The 21,382-nt window shown below is 46.6% G+C and overlaps 1 protein-coding gene across 1 annotated transcript in view; it reads left to right on the plus strand.

The window, feature by feature from the left end:
* Nucleotides 1-1,391: 1,391 nt before the first annotated feature.
* LOC134934385 (solute carrier family 46 member 2-like) overlaps nt 1,392-21,382 on the plus strand; it is a 71,404-nt gene continuing 51,413 nt past the window's right edge. Inside the window, exons 1-2 of the mRNA XM_063929864.1 lie at nt 1,392-2,463; nt 4,659-4,742. Coding sequence (XP_063785934.1) covers nt 1,392-2,463; nt 4,659-4,742 — 1,156 coding nt within the window. The remainder of the gene's footprint in view (nt 2,464-4,658; nt 4,743-21,382) is intronic.

Consider the following 21,382-nt stretch of genomic DNA (forward strand, 5'->3'; position numbering starts at 1 on the left):
TCACCATTGATACATTACAACCATTGGAAATATTGTGACCATCGAGGCTATAATTTTAAAGGCAGGACAGCTAGCAAGTACACAGGGGGGCCTTGGAGGGGAGTTAATTTACAATTCCCCAGCAGCTGCTATTGTCTGTAGCCGCCAGGTGGGCGTTCCTGCCGCGCTGACCGATCAGCAGTGATCGGCAATAGAGCAAACCCTGGGGGAGGGTGCAGGGAGGCAGAGGTACCTTCCAATCCCTCTGAGCACTGCAGCAGCTGGAAGTTTCTCTTCCCTGTAGCCGCACACACTGTCTATCTGACTGGTCGCATCCTATGCGACCAGGGGGTAAATTTACTAAGATGGGAGTTCTATTTAAGTTGGGATGTTGCCCATAGCACTTGCTGGTGTGGTCGCATCTGATGAAAGGCAAGTGGTCAAGCAAAATACAATAATATGCTCAATAGCTAAGCTCCTCAAATGTGACAAATTTCAATGTTTAATTTCGGATGGTCTTCAGTTTGACAGCTGTCGGGATGACGGCGCACAATATACCGGCGCCGGAATCCTGACACCCGGCATACCGACACCTTTTCTCTCTGTTGGGGGTCCACGACCCCCCTGGAGGGAGAATAGATAGCGTGGCACGCGTAGCGAGCCCGCAAGGGGCTCATTTGTGCTCGCCCAGCAGTCGGTATGCCAGTAGTCGGGATTCCGGCACCGGTATGCTGGCCGCCAGGAGCCCGGTTGCTGGCATACCATACTATACCCTTTAATTTCATATTATACACATACTCTATGTTTTTTTTTACGTGTGTTCCTCAATGTACAATGCTTTGTAACATTTCAGCATTTTATAAATTACATAAAATATAATAATAATAATAATAACAACATCAACAATAATGATAATAATAATAATAATAATTATTATTATTATTATTATTATTATTATTATGATGATAATGATATAATGTGAAATCACAAAGTAGAGTTATAGATTTAGTTTAAAAGTTGTTCTGTGGATGAAAATCACTTCCTTATTCCTCATTCCATCTTGTATAAGTTTCTAGGTATCTCAGATTTCACAACGTGCTTTTGTCAAATGAGGAAGTTTTAGATAAAACCAAATACACTTCCTCAAATGACGGCAGTTCTCAGAAGACAGCAAAGCTGCTTGAAACATTTCATGTAAAGGACTTTCATTTCAATCCATGCCTGATGTCCTGGCTTTCGAAGCATAAGAAAATTAAAAGAAAAGTGAAGATTAAACAGCAAGTTGATAAACAACTCTTATTGACCTGGAGCTCTGACAGTCTGTTGACCTAGCTACACTACTCATCAATCTTAATCCATAAACTCATATACAATAATCTAACCTGGAAACGAACTTTGAAGACAAGTTAAAAATGGTGATGGTGAGGACATGGATTGAGCCAGTAGTTGCTGGATGCCAGCTAGCCAGCTCCTTTTATGATACTGGCTTAATTTTAGTAGTAAAAGGTTACTACAACAAGACTAACGTTACAACAAATGAGGATGTTCTTCAGAAATCTATTTCAAATTTCTATATTATATACAACTTAATCATCAAATTGACACCCTTGTTATCTGCCTATATTCTAGCAAAAATGGGTGATAAAATAAATAGAAAGATAACTATTTGTGTGCCAATCAGTGGATTCTTCATTTCTAGCTTATTTCTTCTTTTTTTGATTCTATGGGACTGGCAAATAGAAGTCATGTTTGGCACTGCTGCCTTTAATGGTCTATGTGGTTGGTTCACAGCTTACTGGGCTGGAGTCATGTCATTGGCTTCTCTAAATTCCTCGGAGAAACGAAGGACTCTTAGGCTTATCATCATTGAATGTATCTTTGGGTTGGCTGGATTTGTTGGCAGCTTAATTTCTGGACATATCTTTATTTATCTAGAAATTGCACATCACCCAGGAACAGCTCTGGTCTTCTGTAGCCTAGCAAGTTATGCCTTCTGTCTCATGTATGTCATTTTTATATTGAGAGTTCCTCATTCTGAAGTAAGACAAGAGGAGACCACCCCCAGGATATGTGAGGACCACATTGTAAATCAAGAAACGCCTGATCAAGGTTATACAGAACAAAGCAAGCTCATCGATCAGTCAAATAGCAGTTTAACACATAACACTTCAGATAGTAATATGTTTGACACTAAAGTCACAATTTACCTCCTGTTTGTAAGTGCCACTTTATATAATTCTGCTGTCAATGGTGCTGAAGATGTCATTAATTTTTTTGTTTTAAAGAATCCTTTGAGCTGGGGACCAGTGGAAGTGGGTTATGGAAATGCTGCAGCCTACATGATTTTTATCACTAGTTTCCTGGGAGTTTTTGTTTTATCCAGGTGTGTTTGTGACTTGAACTTAGTCATTTTTGGAATGTTTTCATTTTGTGCTGGAATTCTAATAATGGCATTTGTCCGTTGGACCTATCTGTATTACATTGGTAAGTAAATAAATAAAATAAAACATACTTTTAATGGGCTTGTGGAAAATTGCATGCAGGCCTTTTTGCAGACAGATCTTGTTTTTGTATTGTGTATACTCGAGAACAGAAAACAGGCATCTTCTGGTGACTCAAAGGGAAACGAATCTCAGTCCCATTTCCACTTGCAATGAAAAGGGTTTAACTAGGTGGTTGTGTGGTTTGCACATTGGCACGGTGCCAGAGTCTACTTCCCTGTGCCACCGATGAGAGAGGATAGGGCCTGCACAGAGACTGTACATGGGAAATCTTTTCTCTTAAGCAGTCCTTGGTTAAATACTGTATGTTATCCTGCTAAAATTACGGATAATTAGATTTTGGTTAATGATTGTATATTGATAATTTTTTCACATTTTACTGTGCATTAGGATTTGAAAATGGGCTAACACAAAAGATGATAATAGTAATGAATCATTTAAACATTTTCTGCGCTGTTCTGAATGTTTATTGAAATGTGGTACTACTATGTATTAACAGGTTAATTCTACATTTTATTTCCAGATTGCAGACACAGAGGCACTAAAATGTATGGAACACATTTGTGTTTTATTGACAAAAGGTCTAAATAGCCCACCTAGAACATTTCTGAAATAATTTATAGCAATCCTCGGATCCACTCCATCTCTTAAGTAACATTGCTAATCTATGATATCCAGTGTGGCACAGAAATGAACTACATATAAATCCATCCACCTCAAGTAGCTACTCTGTATGCTAGTATACCTGAGGGTCCCTTAGACGTATATGTTTTCCTCTGGGTATTGATTATTTGTGACCAAACTCAAAACAAGACACTATAGGCCCAATTCACAGTTAGGAACATATAAAAATAAGGAGCAAAATAGGAGCTATTTGCTCCTGGTACAAAGTATGTTGCAATGCAAGTGCATGCAAAGTCTTTTTTTTTTTGTCAAGCATGTAAAATACTGACAGCCTTTGCATATAGCGAACATGAACAGCTATGCTTTTACACTGGAATTTAGCATTAAGTTAGGACATACCCCTTCTAGATTTATATCTCTCTAATAAATCTGTCTGCACATTTTAATTCAGTCCCACCTGTAGTGCAACTTGGTTTTGCCAAGGTACAAATTTCTCCTTTTATTTATAGGTTCAGAAACTGGGGGCGGGGCAGAGGTGGTCGGTGTTGTGGATGGAGTTACCGAAGGGGTGGGGCAGCAATTGGTGCATAAACTTTTTTTTCCCCCTTGATGGGATAAATGTTTTCAAGGTACAATGCACGCAGAAGGCACACACTTCAAAAAAAAAGTGTGGTCTCACAAGGAAGGGGCATATTATGTTCCACATGGTAATGCATCCGCACCATTTTATGTATGCCCATGTGCAACCCCGTAGTTGTAACTTCCTATGTGTGTGGCCCAAGCCCGGGAGGTATCACCAACGGGAGTCTGTATGATGGTTTGGCTGTGGGTGGCTGCGCGGGCTGGTGGACCTAGATTAGGAGAGACAGGGGCAGCATTTAGAAACTGGCATCAACAGCTTTCAGATCGACAGCCAATCAGGACCGGCTGCTGGCTGCTCCTTATTGGCTACCGGTTCACAAGCTCTCATTGACTCATGGCTAAATTTAAAATGCCGCCCTACCACCTTACTGCACACACTGTAGGAGCCGGAGACAGGTGGTGTCCGGCGGGAGCTCCCTGTTTCCTGCGTTCACGGGAATTTGTCTTCCCCCCTGCCCTGCAAGCCCACCGCTGCTCTTTCCTACCTGCCACCTTGGCTGCTGAGCTGGGGAGCCGGAGGCCTTCGTCTTGCACAGACACCCATGGCTGGGGCCAGAGTGTGGCTGGGTTGGCGGGGACGGGGCCGACTGTGGTGGTGAGTCATTCTGGAACGCCATTCATGATGACATCATGTTTCAAAAGAGCTTCAGGAACGGTGTTCCGGACTGTTCCACCTGAAAAATAGCCCTGGTTGGTCCTACCTCTGAATCAGGCCTACTGGCTTAAAAATGAGGTTTCTAAATTGCCAAAATCCTAGGGCTACCTGAAACTCACAGTCTACTACTTATTGGAACTATAATAACTGTATAATAACAGGAATAAAGATGGACAGATGCAGATTTTGTAAAGTCATAAAAATAATTTTATGCTCAGGTTACTGTTCACATTGTGTTACATTGTCTTGTTTTTCAGCCAGACTTGTCATGATGTTTTCCTTGATCCCATTGCCAACTATCAGGGCCATGTTATCGAAATACACAAAAGAGTCATCATACGGTGAGTCGCAACACACATGTTTTTATCTTTAAGAACATCTGGAAAAAAATATGCAAAATAAAAAATAACCTAAAAATTATCAAAACATCCACATATTGTGGCATAACATTAACTCTGTTAAGCATTTGGAAAGGCAGTTGTGGTTTCAATTGATATAGGTTACTATTCCACATGTTTGTGACATGGACCCAGGGGTCCTCTCCACGAAGGGAAACTAGACGCTACCATCAGAAGTTGTGAGGCCCAGTCAGGGACGGACTGGGGCTCCGAATTGGCCCTGGCATGTGTGACATGCGCTCAAGCGCATCACAGGGGGCGCAAGCATGTCCAGGGGAGGGGCGCGGAGATGACGCATGGGGGAATGCCGTGAGTCAGGAGTGCGTGGACTCGCAGCATGCCCTCATTACCATGGTATCGGGTGTCCCGCTGGCGCGCGCAGACACAATGCAGTCGGGGGTGTGGACTCGCGGCACCCCCCCATTAAAATGCAAACACACTCATCAGAGTGCCGCACAGTCTTCCCGGCTCCCTGTGGGACTGGGCTGGCCCACCTGCCCATCGGCCCTTCTGGCATATGCCAGAATTGCCAGATGGGCAGTCCGGCCCTGGGCCTAGTACAAATTACACAGGACTCCTACCTCCCCAACATGCAACCTGTCTGTGATAAAACTCCAGCATATTCTGTGCAAAACTGTGAACTTGAAATATGCATCCCAGTCCAGCAGCACATTCATATACTGTGCTCAATCACATAACAACATAATGCTACCATATGGACATATAATGCCACCATACCATCACATAATATTTTTACGTAACTTCATTTGATAACACATTAATGAGGCTCTCAGCTAACCTTTTTCACTCAGTTGCTGTTGTGTTCACACAATGGGGGTAATTCAGATCTAATTGGAGCAGCAAATTTGTTAGCTAATGGGCAAAACCATGGGGGTCATTCCGACCCGTTCGCACGCAGTTCTTCGCTGCAGTGTGAATGGGTCGGAAATGCGCATGCGTGGCGTGCGCATTGCGCACGTGCATCATTGCCTGCCAACAATCGTCGCCGGGCAATGACCTCGCCAGCGACAAATGTGATCGCAGCAGCGATCGTAAGAAGATGGACAGGCGGGAGGTGTTCCGGGGCGGATACTCACCGTTTCCAGACGTTTTCAGGGAGTGGTAAGAAGAACGCAGGCATGTCTCAAGGTGAACGGAGGGCGGCTGTCTGACGTCAGGAACGGGACCTTCATCGCTGTATCCGTCGCACAGGGTATGTAGGTCTAGGGCTACTCTTATTTTGAGTGAAACTTTTTTAACATAGCAGGGCTGCACAAGCGTTCGCAGCCCTGCTATGCTAAAATACACTCCCCCATAGGCGGCATCTAGTTGATCGCACGAGCAGCAAAAAGTTGCTACGTGCAATCAACTCGGAATGACCCACCATGTGCACTGCAGGTGGGGCAGATGTAACATGTGCAGAGAGAGTTAGATTTGGGTGGGTTATATTGTTTCTGTGCAGAGTAAATACTGGTTGCTTTATTTATACACTGCAATTTAGATTTAAGTTTGAACACACCCCACCCAAATCTAACTCTCTCTGCACTTGTTATATCTGCCCCCATGTGCACTGCGCACATGGGGGGTCATTCTGAGTTGATCGCTCGCTAGCAGTTTTTAGCAGCCATGTAAACGCTATGGCGCCGCCCACTGGGAGTGTATTTTAGCTTAACAGGAGTGCGAACGGTTGTATCGCAGAGCGGCTATAAAAAAATTTTGTGTAGTTTCAGAGTAGCTCAAAACCTACTTAGCGCTTGGGATCACTTCAGACTATTCAGTTACGGATTTGACGTCACAAACCCGCCCAGCGTTCACCCAGCCACGCCTGCGTTTTTTCTGGCACGCCTGCGTTTTTCCGCACACTCCCTGAAAACGGTCAGTGCCACCCAGAAACGCCCACTTCATGTCAATCACTCTGCGGCAAGCAGTGCGACTGAAATGCATTGCTAGACCCTGTGTAAAACTACATCGTTCGTTGTGCCCGTATGTCGCGTGTGCGCATTCCACCGCATATGCAGAACTGCCATTTTTTAGCCTGATCGCTGCACTGCGAACAAATGCAGCTAGCAATCAACTCGGACTGACCCCCATGGTTTGGCCCATTAGCTAACAAATTTGCTGCTGCGATTGTAAGAGGGGGCGGCGGTGCGTGTGGTGGTGCCTGCTGCCGTGCAGGTGTAGTTTCGGTACTCACCAGGTGCCGCTCTCTCTCACCTTCAGGTACCGGAACCTTCAACGGACCTGGCAAATCTTCCGTCGGATCCGGACACGATGACCTAGGAGGAAGGAGATTGCTGAGTGCCGTCCTCCTGACTGTGGACCGAAACGCCCTCCGGAGCCGAGGAAAATAGTGCTTTCGGGCTAGGTGAGGGTCATCCCAGGCGTCCGCCTCAGAGCCCGAATTTCACCTATTGGCACTCTCACACCAGGTGGAAATTCTACCTTGCACCGGCGTGCAAGGCTCACCGTTCGCCCTGAAGGAAGGGAGACAGATAGGGACACACACAGAAGGAACACACAGACCGATGTTACTCACCGTCCTACGTCTTGTACTCCGATCTTCTCCACTTACAGGTCCCTGTAAGGAGGCAAAGAGAGAAACAGCCGTGCAGGGCCTCACTCTAACCTAGTGTGCATCCGCTACACTAACTACATAAACAAAGCCCTCAAACTGGCTCAAGTGTGGGTGGTGCAACACAAACTATGCACAAACTCTAAACAACACTATGCCCTGCATGGTAACAACTAGTGATGAGCGGGTTCGGTTTCCGAGAAACCGAACCCACCCGAGCTTTACCTTTTTTACACGGGTCCGAGCAGACTCGGATCCTCCCGCCTTGCTCGGCTAACCCGAGCGCGCCCGAACGTCATCATCCCGCTGTCGGATTCTCGCGAGATTCGGATTCTATATAAGCAGCCGCGCGTCGCCGCCATTTTCACACGTGCATTGAGATTGATAGGGAGAGGACGTGGCTGGCGTCCTCTCCGTTTATAATTGTAGAAGAGATAGTTGATTGCTTGTTTTATTACTAATTGTGGGGAGGATTGGGGAGCAGCTGTTAGGACTCGGAGTAGAGTGCAGAGTTTTGCTGATAGTGACAACCAGTTTTTTTTTATCCGTTCTCTGCCTGAAAAAAACGCTCCATACCATATCTGTGCTCAGTGTGCTGCATGATATATCTGTGCTGAGTGCTCACAATGCTTAATTGTGGGGACTGGGGAGCAGCTATAGCAGGAGTACAGTGCACAGTTTTGCTGACAGTGACCACCAGTATACGTTTGTCTGCCTGAAAAACACTCCTGTGGTGGCTTTTTTTTATACTAGTTTAGCAGTCTGCTGACAGTGTCCACCAGGTCCATTATACTGTATATAATAGCAGTACGGTAGGCCACTGCTGTACCTACCTCTGTGTCGTCACTCGTCGTCCATAAGTATACTACCATCCATCTACATTGTATACCTGTGGTGGCTTTTTTTTTATACTAGTAGTACTAGTTTAGCAGTCTGCTGACAGTGTCCACCAGGTCCATTATACTGTATATAGCAGTACGGTAGGCCACTGCTGTACCTACCTCTGTGTCGTCAGTCACTCGTCATCCATTAATAATAATAAGTATACTATCCATCCATCTACATTGTATACCTGTGGTGGCTTTTTTTCTTTATACTAGTAGTACTAGTTTAGCAGTCTGCTGACAGTGTCCACCAGGTCCATTATACTGTATATAGCAGTACGGTAGGCCACTGCTGTACCTACCTCTGTGTCGTCAGTCACTCATCCATAAGTATACTATCCATCCATCTACATTGTATACCTGTGGTGGCTTTTTTTTTTATACTAGTAGTACTAGTTTAGCAGTCTGCTGACAGTGTCCACCAGGTCCATTATACTGTATATAGCAGTACGGTAGGCCACTGCTGTACCTACCTCTGTGTCGTCAGTCACTCGTCATCCATTAATAATAATAAGTATACTATCCATCCATCTACATTGTATACCTGTGGTGGCTTTTTTTCTTTATACTAGTAGTACTAGTTTAGCAGTCTGCTGACAGTGTCCACCAGGTCCATTATACTGTATATAGCAGTACGGTAGGCCACTGCTGTACCTACCTCTGTGTCATCACTCGTTGTCCATAAGTATACTACCATCCATCTACATTGTATACCTGTGGTGGCTTTTTTTTTTTTACACTAGTAGTACTAGTTTAGCAGTCTGCTGACAGTGTCCACCAGGTCCATTATACTGTATATAGCAGTACGGTAGGCCACTGCTGTACCTACCTTTGTGTCGTCACTCGTCGTCCATAAGTATACTACCATACATCTACATTGTATACCTGTGGTGGCTTTTTTTTTATACTAGCAGTACTAGTTTAGCAGTCTGCTGACAGTGTCCACCAGGTCCATTATACTGTATATAGCAGTACGGTAGGCCACTGCTGTACCTACCTCTGTGTCGTCACTCGTCGTCCATAAGTATACTACCATCCATCTACATTGTATACCTGTAGTGGCTTTTTTTTATACTAGTAGTACTAGTTTAGCAGTCTGCTGACAGTGTCCACCAGGTCCATTATACTGTATATAGCAGTACGGTAGGCCACTGCTGTACCTACCTCTGTGTCGTCAGTCACTCGTCATCCATTAATAATAATAAGTATACTATCCATCCATCTACATTGTATACCTGTGGTGGCTTTTTTTCTTTATACTAGTAGTACTAGTTTAGCAGTCTGCTGACAGTGTCCACCAGGTCCATTATACTGTATATAGCAGTACGGTAGGCCACTGCTGTACCTACCTCTGTGTCGTCAGTCACTCGTCCATAAGTATACTATCCATCCATCTACATTGTATACCTGTGGTGGCTTTTTTTTTATACTAGTAGTACTAGTTTAGCAGTCTGCTGACAGTGTCCACCAGGTCCATTATACTGTATATAGCAGTACGGTAGGCCACTGCTGTACCTACCTCTGTGTCGTCAGTCACTCGTCCATAAGTATACTATCCATACATCTACATTGTATACCTGTGGTGGCTTTTTTTCTATACTAGTAGTACTAGTTTAGCAGTCTGCTGACAGTGTCCACCAGGTCCATTATACTGTATATAGCAGTACGGTAGGCCACTGCTGTACCTACCTCTGTGTCGTCACTCGTCGTCCATAAGTATACTACCATCCATCTACATTGTATACCTGTGGTGGCTTTTTTTTTTTTATACTAGTAGTACTAGTTTAGCAGTCTGCTGACAGTGTCCACCAGGTCCATTATACTGTATATAGCAGTACGGTAGGCCATTGCTGTACCTACCTCTGTGTCGTCACTCGTTGTCCATAAGTATACTACCATCCATCTACATTGTATACCTGTGGTGGGTTTTTTTTTATACTAGTAGTACTAGTTTAGCAGTCTGCTGACAGTGTCCACCAGGTCCATTATACTGTATATAGCAGTACGGTAGGCCACTGCTGTACCTACCTCTGTGTCGTCAGTCACTCGTCATCCATTAATAATAATAAGTATACTATCCATCCATCTACATTGTATACCTGTGGTGGCTTTTTTTTATACTAGTAGTACTAGTTTAGCAGTCTGCTGACAGTGTCCACCAGGTCCATTATACTGTATATAGCAGTACGGTAGGCCACTGCTGTACCTACCTCTGTGTCGTCACTCGTCGTCCATAAGTATACTATCCATCCATCTACATTGTATACCTGTGGTGGCTTTTTTTCTTTATACTAGTTTAGCAGTTTGCTGACAGTGTCCACCAGGTCCATTTATTATACTGTATATAGCAGTACGGTAGGCCACTGCTGTACCTACCTCTGTGTTGTCACTCGTCGTCCATAAGTATACTATCCATCCATCTACATTGTATACCTGTGGTGCCTTTTAGTTGTGCGCATTAAAATATGGAGAACAAAAATGTGGTGGTTAAAAAAATAGGGAAAGATCAAGATCCACTTCCACCTCGTGCTGAAGCTGCTGCCACTAGTCATGGCCGAGACGATAAAAGGCCATCAACGTCGTCTGCCAAGGACGATGCCCAATGTCAGAGTACAGAGCATGTAAAATCCAAAACACAAAAGATCAGTAAAATGACCCAAAAATCTAAATTAAAAGCGTCTGAGGAGAAGCGTAAACTTGCCAATATGCCATTTACGTCACGGAGTGGCAAGGAACGACTGAGGCCCTGGCCTATGTTCATGGCTAGTGGTTCAGCTTCACATAAGGATGGAAGCACTCATCCTCTCGCTAGAAAAAAGAAAAGACTTAAGCTGGCAAAAGCATCCTTGAGTGTAACGCCTACTACTGCTGGCGCTGCTGTTGTTGCTGCTGGGAGTCGATCGTCATCCCAGAGGGGAAGTCGGAAGACCACTTGTACTACTTTCAGTAAGCAATTGACTGTCCAACAGTCCTTTGCGAGGAAGATGAAATATCACAGCAGTCATCCTGCTGCAAAGCGGATAATTGAGGCCTTGGCAGCCTGGGCGGTGAGAAAGGTGGTTCCGGTATCCATCGCTAATTCAGAGCCAACTATAGACTTGATTGAGGTACTGCGTCCCCGGTACCAAATACCATCTAGGTTCCATTTCTCTAGGCAGGCGATACCGAAAATGTACACAGACCTCAGAAAAAGACTCACCAGTGTCCTAAAAAATGCAGTTGTATCCAATGTCCACTTAACCACGGACATGTGGACAAGTGGAGCAGGGCAGACTCAGGACTATATGACTGTGACAGCCCACTGGGTAGATGTATTGCCTCCCGCTGCAAGAACAGCAGCGGCGGCACCAGTAGCAGCATCTCGCAAACGCCAAATAGTTCCTAGGCAGGCTACGCTTTGTATCACCGCTTTCCAGAATACGCACACAGCTGAAAACTTCTTACGGCAACTGAGGAAGATCATCGCAGAATGGCTTTCCCCAATTGGACTCTCCTGGGGATTTGTGACATCGGACAACGCCAGCAATATTGTGCGTGCATTACATCTGGGCAAATTCCTGCACGTCCCATGTTTTGCACGTACCTTGAATTTGGTGGTGCAGAATTATTTAAAAAACGACAGGGGCGTGCAAGAGATGCTGTCGGTGGCCCGAAGAATTGCGGGCCACTTTCGGCGTTCAGGCACCGCGTACAGAAGACTGGAGCACCACCAAAAATACCTGAACCTGCCCAGCCATCATCTGAAGCAGGAGGTGATAACGAGGTGGAATTCAACCCTCTATATGCTTCAGAGGATGGAGGAGCAGCAAAAGGCCATTCAAGCCTATACATCTGGCCACGATATAGGCAGGAGGTGGAATGCACCTGTCTCAAGCGCAGTGGAGAATGATTTCAACGTTGTGCAAGGTTCTGCAACCCTTTGAACTTGCCACACGTGAAGTCAGTTCAGACACTGCCAGCCTGAGTCAGGTCAATCCCCTCATCAGGCTTTTGCAGAAGAAGCTGGAGACATTGAAGGAGGAGCTAGAACAGAGCGATTCCGCTAGGCATGTGGGACTTGTGGATGGAGCCCTTCATTCGCTTAACCAGGATTCACGGGTGGTCAATCTGTTGAAATCAGAGCACTACATTTTGGCCACCGTGCTCGATCCTAGATTTAAAACCTACGTTGTATCTCTCTTTCCGGCAGACACAAGTCTGCAGGGGTTCAAAGACCTGCTGGTGAGAAAATTGTCAAGTCAAGCGGAACGTGACCTGTCAACAGCTCCTCCTTCACATTCTCCCGCAACTGGGGGTGCGAGGAAAAGGCTAAGAATTCCGAGCCCACCCGCTGGCGGTGATGCAGGGCAGTCTGGAGCGAGTGCTGACATCTGGTCCGGACTGAAGGACCTGCCAACGATTACTGACATGTCGTCTACTGTCACTGCATATGATTCTCTCACCATTGAAAGAATGGTGGAGGATTATATGAGTGACCGCATCCAAGTAGGCACGTCAGACAGTCCGTACGTATACTGGCAGGAAAAAGAGGCAATTTGGAGGCCCTTGCACAAACTGGCTTTATTTTACCTAAGTTGCCCTCCCTCCAGTGTGTACTCCGAAAGAGTGTTTAGTGCAGCCGCTCACCTTGTCAGCAATCGGCGTACGAGGTTACTTCCAGAAAATGTGGAGAAGATGATGTTCATTAAAATGAATTATAATCAATTCCTCAGTGGAGACATTCACCAGCAGCAATTGCCTCCAGAAAGTACACGGGGACCTGAGATGGTGGATTCCAGTGGGGACGAATTAATAATCTGTGAGGAGGGGTATGTACACAGTGAAAGGGGTGATGAATCGGACGATGAGGAGGAGGTGGACATCTTGCCTCTGTAGAGCCAGTTTGTGCAAGGAGAGATTGATTGCTTCTTTTTTGGTGGGGGCCCAAACCAACCAGTCATTTCAGTCACAGTCGTGTGGCAGACCCTGTCACTGAAATGATGGGTTCGTTAAAGTGTGCATGTCCTGTTTATACAACATAAGGGTGGGTGTGAGGGCCCAAGGACAATTCCATCTTGCACCTCTTTTTTCTTTCATTTTTCTTTGCATCATGTGCTGTTTGGGGAGTTTTTTTTTGAAGGGCCATCCTGCGTGACACTGCAGTGCCACTCCTAGATGGGCCAGATGTTTGTGTCTGCCACTTGGGTCGCTTAGCTTAGTCACACAGCAACCTCATTGCGCCTCTTTTTTTCTTTGCGTCATGTGCTGTTTGGGGAGTATTTTTTTGAAGGGCCATCCTGCGTGACACTGCAGTGCCACTCCTAGATGGGCCAGATGTTTGTGTCGGCCACTTGGGTCGCTTATCTTAGTCACACAGCTACCTCATTGCGCCTCTTTTTTTTCTTTGCATCATGTGCTGTTTGGGGAGTATTTTTTGAAGGGCCATCCTGCGTGACACTGCAGTGCCACTCCTAGATGGGCCAGATGTTTGTGTCGGCCACTTGGGTTGCTTATCTTAGTCACACAGCTTACCTCATTGCGCCTCTTTTTTTTCTTTGCATCATGTGCTGTTTGGGGAGTATTTTTTTGAAGGGCCATCCTGCGTGACACTGCAGTGCCACTCCTAGATGGGCCAGGTGTTTGTGTCGGCCACTTGTGTCGCTTAGCTTAGTCACACAGCGACCTTGGTGCGCCTCTTTTTTTCTTTGCATCATGTGCTGTTTGGGGAGTATTTTTTTGAAGGGCCATCCTGCGTGACACTGCAGTGCCACTCCTAGATGGGCCAGGTGTTTGTGTCTGCCACTTGGGTCGCTTAGCTTAGCCATCCAGCGATCTCGGTGCAAATTTTAGGACTAAAAATAATATTGTGAGATGTGAGGTGTTCAGAATAGACAGAAAATTAGTGGAAATTATGGTTATTGAGGTTAATAATACTATGGGATCAAAATTACCCCCAAATTCTATGATTTAAGCTGTTTTTTAGGGTTTTTTGAAAAAAACACCCGAATCCAAAACACACCCGAATCCGACAAAAAAATTTCGGTGAGGTTTTGCCAAAACGCGTCCGAACCCAAAACACGGCCGCGGAACCGAACCCAAAACCAAAACACAAAACCCGAAAAATTTCCGGTGCACATCACTAGTAACAACACACATCAGAGTACATCAAACGGTGCGATTCCTTTAGATCCCTACCTGCACTCTGGGGGGTGGACGCCGCACAGCCTACCCACCTCCTGTACCTTCCCTTTTGTGGGGCTCAGGCCAAGCGAGCCTGTCTACCTAATCACCTCAGGGTGGCCTGGACCTAGTGCCCAGTGCCACCTCTATTCACCTCGGGAGAAACACTTCTTCATTGGGCCTAGCGCCCCCTGACTGCACACAGGCCGGAGGCCTTGCTTCACCCACGGGCCTAGCGCCCGCCTAACTTGTCCCTCGTTGGGTGACCTGGGCCTAGTGCCCAGGGTCCCCTTATGCTGCCCAAATTGTCCAGAATACACTAGGGCCTAATGCCCGCTAATGCCCCACAGGCCTATTGCCTGATATGCCCCTCGGGCCTAATGCCCGCCTATTCGTCCCACAGGCCTGTGGCCTGACTATTCCTATGGGCCTAGTGCCCCCAAACTGTGCGCTCAGGCCTAGTGCCTGCCTATCTGGGCCACGGGCCCGGGGGTCCCCCGACTACACGTGCCCACGGGCCAGGAGGGCCCGACTAAATGTCCCCCACAGGCCAGGAGGGCCCGACTAAATGTCCCCCATGGGCCAGGAGGGCCCGACTATGTGCCCACGGGCCGGGAGGGCCCGACTACGTGCCCACAGGCCGGAAGGGCCTGACTGTGCCCACGGGCCTAATGCCCGAACACCCGGTGGTCTAGGGAGGAGCGGGTACAGGGGCACCTGAGAAGGGCCTACCTGACCCGCTGGGAGAGGCACCAGGGGGAGCTTCATCAGCTCTTTTCCTTTCCACCCCTGGTGACCTCTCCGGCGCTCCTTTTCAATCTTCGGCCGCTGGCCCGTCCTGGCCAGCGGCGCCGCCGTCGCCTCGCCGCGTCCAGCCGCCGCTGGACATCTCCTTTTCCGGGACTGGAGTCTTCAGGCCTCTTCCGCGGCCACCCGAGCTCTTCGGCGCTCTTCCGCGCGCCCTCCGTCGTCGGCTCCCGCGAGGCGTCTCCTCCCTTTGCGCTCCCGCATGAGGTCTTTTTCCCTGGCTCCCGCCCGGCGTCTGACGTCAGATGCCGGGGGCGGGGCCTGTGACGCGGCGAGCGCCGATTGGCTCGCCGCGCCCGCCTCCGATTGGCCGGCGAGCCGCGATTGGCTCGCGGACGGCGCCGGGTTTGAAGAGACGCCGGCGGCGCTTCTCATTGGCGGCCCAAGCGGCGCCAAGTTCAAAGCGCCACCGCGCCGCTACCCGCCGCCAGCCTGGTGCAGGGAAACATCTGATCCCTGCACCAGACACCCGACGCCGCACACCCAGCGCCTCTGATGTGCCCATAGGGCACATCTCTACACGATCAAATCTCAATTAGGCCCTGTATTCTATGTGAAGAATCTCCCTTATATTAAGGAGCTATCAGAGTGTGATGGGTTCTGAAGCAATAGGCAGCGTGAACCAGAAAAAGAGATCCTCCTTAGAGAAATAGCGCTCTGAGAGAAAAGGGATTGGGCAACTTCATCCCAGTCTTGGATATAAAGGAAGCGATGGGGGCCAGGGTTGGATTAAGGGGTCTGTGTACTAAGCTTTGGAGAGAGCAAAACAGCTCCTATCTCAGTGGCAAATGCAGGATTTTCATGCAGGGGTTTCCGTACATGTGTATGTGTGTGTATATATGTGTATGTGTGTGTATGTATATTATGTATATTATATATATATATATATATATATATATATATATATACAGTTCCAATGCAAACATGCAGCACAGGTAATTTAGCAGCAAAGTATCATATGCAGTGATATACTCAACATCCCAACAGCCGTTTCGTATGCCTTCATCAGGCCTTCATCATGCCTTCATATGCAGTGATATACTCAACATCTCAACAGCCGTTTCGTATGCCTTCATCAGGGGAATAGTAAGTTCAGCATATTTGCCAAAGCACTGCTCGTCCTGCAGTGCAACAGAATAAAGTGCCAAGTGCACTTACTATTATAATAGTATAATATTATAATATAATATTATAATAGTGAACTTACTATTTCCCTGATGAAGGCATACGAAACGGCTGTTGGGATGTTGAGTATATCACTGCATATGATACTTTGCTGCTAAATTACCTGTGCTGCATGTTTGCATTGGAACTTTTGCACTTTATTAAAACACAGAAAGATGTTCATATGATTGAATAGTGTGCTGGTCTATCCTGAGCTTGGTTCCTGTGGGGTTCCTTAGTGTATGGACAGTACTGTGTTATTTATCTGACCTGGCACCTAGCAATTGACCTGGAAGTGTACTGCGGCTCTATTTGTGGAAATTTATATATATACATATATGTACACACGAACACACACACATACAGGAAGAAGGCATCTCCTGCCTTCCACACACAAATATAGCTATAATGTATATAAATAATGTAATAAACACTAGTGATGAGCGGGTTCGGTTCCTCGGAATCCGAACCCCCCCGAACTTCAGCCTTTTTACACGGGTCCGAGGCAGACTCGGATCTTCCCGCCTTGCTCGGTTAACCCGAGCACGCCCGAACGTCATCATCCCGCTGTCGGATTCTCGCGAGGCTCGTATTCTATCGCGAGACTCGGATTCTATATAAGGAGCCGCGCGTCGCCGCCATTTTCACACGTGCATTGAGATTGATAGGGAGAGGACGTGGCTGGCGTCCTCTCCGTTTAGAATAGAAATAGATAGAGAGTGAGAGTGAGACACTTGATTTACTGGAGCTTAGGAGTACTCAGAGAGTGCAGAGTTTACTAGTGACTGACCAGTGACCACCAGTGCAGTTTTATTATTATTTAATATAATCCGTTCTCTGCCTGAAAAAAAACGATACACAGTGACACAGTATACCATATCTGTGCTCAGCCTCAGTGTGCTGCATCATCTATGTATATCTGACTGTGCTGAGTGCTCACTGCTCACACAGCTTAATTGTGGGGGAGACTGGGGAGCAGTTATAGCAGGAGTACATTAACAGTGCACACTTTTGCTGCCAGAGTGCCACTGCCAGTGTGACTGACCAGTGACCACTGACCACCAGTATATTGTGATTGTCTGCCTGAAAAAGTTAAACACTCGTCGTGTGGTGTTTTTATTCTATAAACGCATTCTGCTGACAGTGTCCAGCAGGTCCGTCATTATATAATATATACCTGTCCTGCAGTAGTGATATATATATATTTTTTATATCATTATCATCCAGTCTATATTAGCAGCAGACGCAGTACGGTAGTCCACGGCTGTAGCTACCTCTGTGTCGGCAGTCGCTCGTCCATCCATAATTGTATACCACCTACCTGTGGTGTTTTTTTTCTTTCTATCTTCTTGATACTAGTAGCTTACTTTAGGAGTCTGCAGTGCTGACAGTGTCCAGCAGGTCCGTCATTATATAATATATACCTGTCCGGCTGCAGTAGTGATATATATATATTTTTTATATCATTATCATCCAGTCTATATTAGCAGCAGACGCAGTACGGTAGTCCACGGCTGTAGCTACCTCTGTGTCGGCAGTCGCTCGTCCATCCATAATTGTATACCACCTACCTGTTGTGTTTTTTTTTTTTCTATCTTCTTGATACTAGTAGCTTACTTTAGGAGTCTGCAGTGCTGACAGTGTCCAGCAGGTCCGTCATTATATAATATATACCTGTCCGGCTGCAGTAGTGATATATATATATTTTTTATATCATTATCATCCAGTCTATATTAGCAGCAGACGCAGTACGGTAGTCCACGGCTGTAGCTACCTCTGTGTCGGCAGTCGCTCGTCCATCCATAATTGTATACCACCTACCTGTGGTGGGTTTTTTTTTTTCTATCTTCTTGATACTGGTAGCTTACTTTAGGAGTCTGCAGTGCTGACAGTGTCCAGCAGGTCCGTCATTATATAATATATACGTGTCCGGCTGCAGTAGTGATATATATATATTTTTTATATCATTATCATCCAGTCTATATTAGCAGCAGACGCAGTACGGTAGTCCACGGCTGTAGCTACCTCTGTGTCGGCAGTCGCTCGTCCATCCATAATTGTATACCACCTACCTGTGGTGTTTTTTTTTCTATCTTCTTGATACTAGTAGCTTACTTTAGGAGTCTGCAGTGCTGACAGTGTCCAGCAGGTCCGTCATTATATAATATATACCTGTCCGGCTGCAGTAGTGATATATATATATTTTTTATATCATTATCATCCAGTCTATATTAGCAGCAGACGCAGTACGGTAGTCCACGGCTGTAGCTACCTCTGTGTCGGCAGTCGCTTGTCCATCCATAATTGTATACCACCTACCTGTTGTGTTTTTGTTTTTTTTCTATCTTCTTGATACTAGTAGCTTACTTTAGGAGTCTGCAGTGCTGACAGTGTCCAGCAGGTCCGTCATTATATAATATATACCTGTCCGGCTGCAGTAGTGATATATATATATTTTTTATATCATTATCATCCAGTCTATATTAGCAGCAGACGCAGTACGGTAGTCCACGTCTGTAGCTACCTCTGTGTCGGCAGTCGCTCGTCCATCCATAAGTATACTAGTATCCATCCATCTCCATTGTTTACCTGAGGTGCCTTTTAGTTGTGCCTATTAAAATATGGAGAACAAAAATGTTGAGGTTCCAAAAATAGGGAAAGATCAAGATCGACTTCCACCTGGTGCTGAAGCTGCTGCCACTAGTCATGGCCGAGACGATGAAATGCCATCAACGTCGTCTGCCAAGGCCGATGCCCAATGTCATAGTACAGAGCATGTAAAATCCAAAACACCAAATATCAGTAAAAAAAGGACTCAAAAATCTAAAATAAAATTGTCGGAGGAGAAGCGTAAACTTGCCAATATGCTATTTACCACACGGAGTGGCAAGGAACGGCTGAGGCCCTGGCCTATGTTCATGGCTAGTGGTTCAGCTTCACATGAGGATGGAAGCACTCAGCCTCTCGCTAGAAAAATGAAAAGACTCAAGCTGGCAAAAGCACAGCAAAGAACTGTGCGTTCTTCGAAATCACAAATCCACAAGGAGAGTCCAATTGTGTCGTTTGCGATGCCTGACCTTCCCAACACTGGACGTGAAGAGCATGCGCCTTCCACCATTTGCACGCCCCCTGCAAGTGCTGGAAGGAGCACCCGCAGTCCAGTTCCTGATAGTCAGATTGAAGATGTCAGTGTTGAAGTACACCAGGATGAGGAGGATATGGGTGTTGCTGGCGCTGGGGAGGAAATTGACCAGGAGGATTCTGATGGTGAGGTGGTTTGTTTAAGTCAGGCACCCGGGGAGACACCTGTTGTCCGTGGGAGGAATAGGGCCATTGACATGCCTGGTGAAAATACCAAAAAAATCAGCTCTTCGGTGTGGAATTATTTCAACAGAAATGCGGACAACATTTGTCAAGCCGTGTGTTGCCTTTGTCAAGCTGTAATAAGTAGGGGTAAGGACGTTAACCACCTCGGAACATCCTCCCTTATACGTCACCTGCAGCGCATTCATCATAAGTCAGTGACAAGTTCAAAAACTTTGGGCGACAGCGGAAGCAGTCCACTGACCAGTAAATCCCTTCCTCTTGTAACCAAGCTCACGCAAACCACCCCACCAACTCCCTCAGTGTCAATTTCCTCCTTCCCCAGGAATGCCAATAGTCCTGCAGGCCATGTCACTGGCAATTCTGACGAGTCCTCTCCTGCCTGGGATTCCTCCGATGCATCCTTGCGTGTAACGCCTACTGCTGCTGGCGCTGCTGTTGTTGCTGCTGGGAGTCGATGGTCATCCCAGAGGGGAAGTCGTAAGACCACTTTTACTACTTCCACCAAGCAATTGACTGTCCAACAGTCCTTTGCGAGGAAGATGAAATATCACAGCAGTCATCCTGCTGCAAAGCGGATAACTGAGGCCTTGGCATCCTGGGCGGTGAGAAACGTGGTTCCGGTATCCATCATTACTGCAGAGCCAACTAGAGACTTGTTGGAGGTACTGTGTCCCCGGTACCAAATACCATCTAGGTTCCATTTCTCTAGGCAGGCGATACCGAAAATGTACACAGACCTCAGAAAAAGACTCACCAGTGTCCTAAAAAATGCAGTTGTACCCAATGTCCACTTAACCACGGACATGTGGACAAGTGGAGCAGGGCAGGCTCAGGACTATATGACTGTGACAGCCCACTGGGTAGATGTATGGACTCCCGCCGCAAGAACAGCAGCGGCGGCACCAGTAGCAGCATCTCGCAAACGCCAACTCTTTCCTAGGCAGGCTACGCTTTGTATCACCGCTTTCCAGAATACGCACACAGCTGAAAACCTCTTACGGCAACTGAGGAAGATCATCGCGGAATGGCTTACCCCAATTGGACTCTCCTGTGGATTTGTGGCATCGGACAACGCCAGCAATATTGTGTGTGCATTAAATCTGGGCAAATTCCAGCACGTCCCATGTTTTGCACATACCTTGAATTTGGTGGTGCAGAATTATTTAAAAAACGAGAGGGGCGTGCAAGAGATGCTGTCGGTGGCCAGAAGAATTGCGGGACACTTTCGGCGTACAGGCACCACGTACAGAAGACTGGAGCACCACCAAAAACGCCTGAACCTGCCCTTCCATCATCTGAAGCAAGAAGTGGTAACGAGGTGGAATTCAACCCTCTATATGCTTCAGAGGTTGGAGGAGCAGCAAAAGGCCATTCAAGCCTATACAACTGAGCACGATATAGGAGGTGGAATGCACCTGTCTCAAGCGCAGTGGAGAATGATTTCAACGTTGTGCAAGGTTCTGCAACCTTTTGAACTTGCCACACGTGAAGTCAGTTCAGACACTGCCAGCCTGAGTCAGGTCATTCCCCTCATCAGGCTTTTGCAGAAGAAGCTGGAGACATTGAAGGAGGAGCTAACACAGAGCGATTCCGCTAGGCATGTGGGACTTGTGGATGGAGCCCTTAATTCGCTTAACAAGGATTCATGGTGGTCAATCTGTTGAAATCAG

This window comes from Pseudophryne corroboree, chromosome 1 (genome assembly GCF_028390025.1).
Source record: "Pseudophryne corroboree isolate aPseCor3 chromosome 1, aPseCor3.hap2, whole genome shotgun sequence".
Lineage (NCBI taxonomy): Eukaryota > Metazoa > Chordata > Amphibia > Anura > Myobatrachidae > Pseudophryne > Pseudophryne corroboree.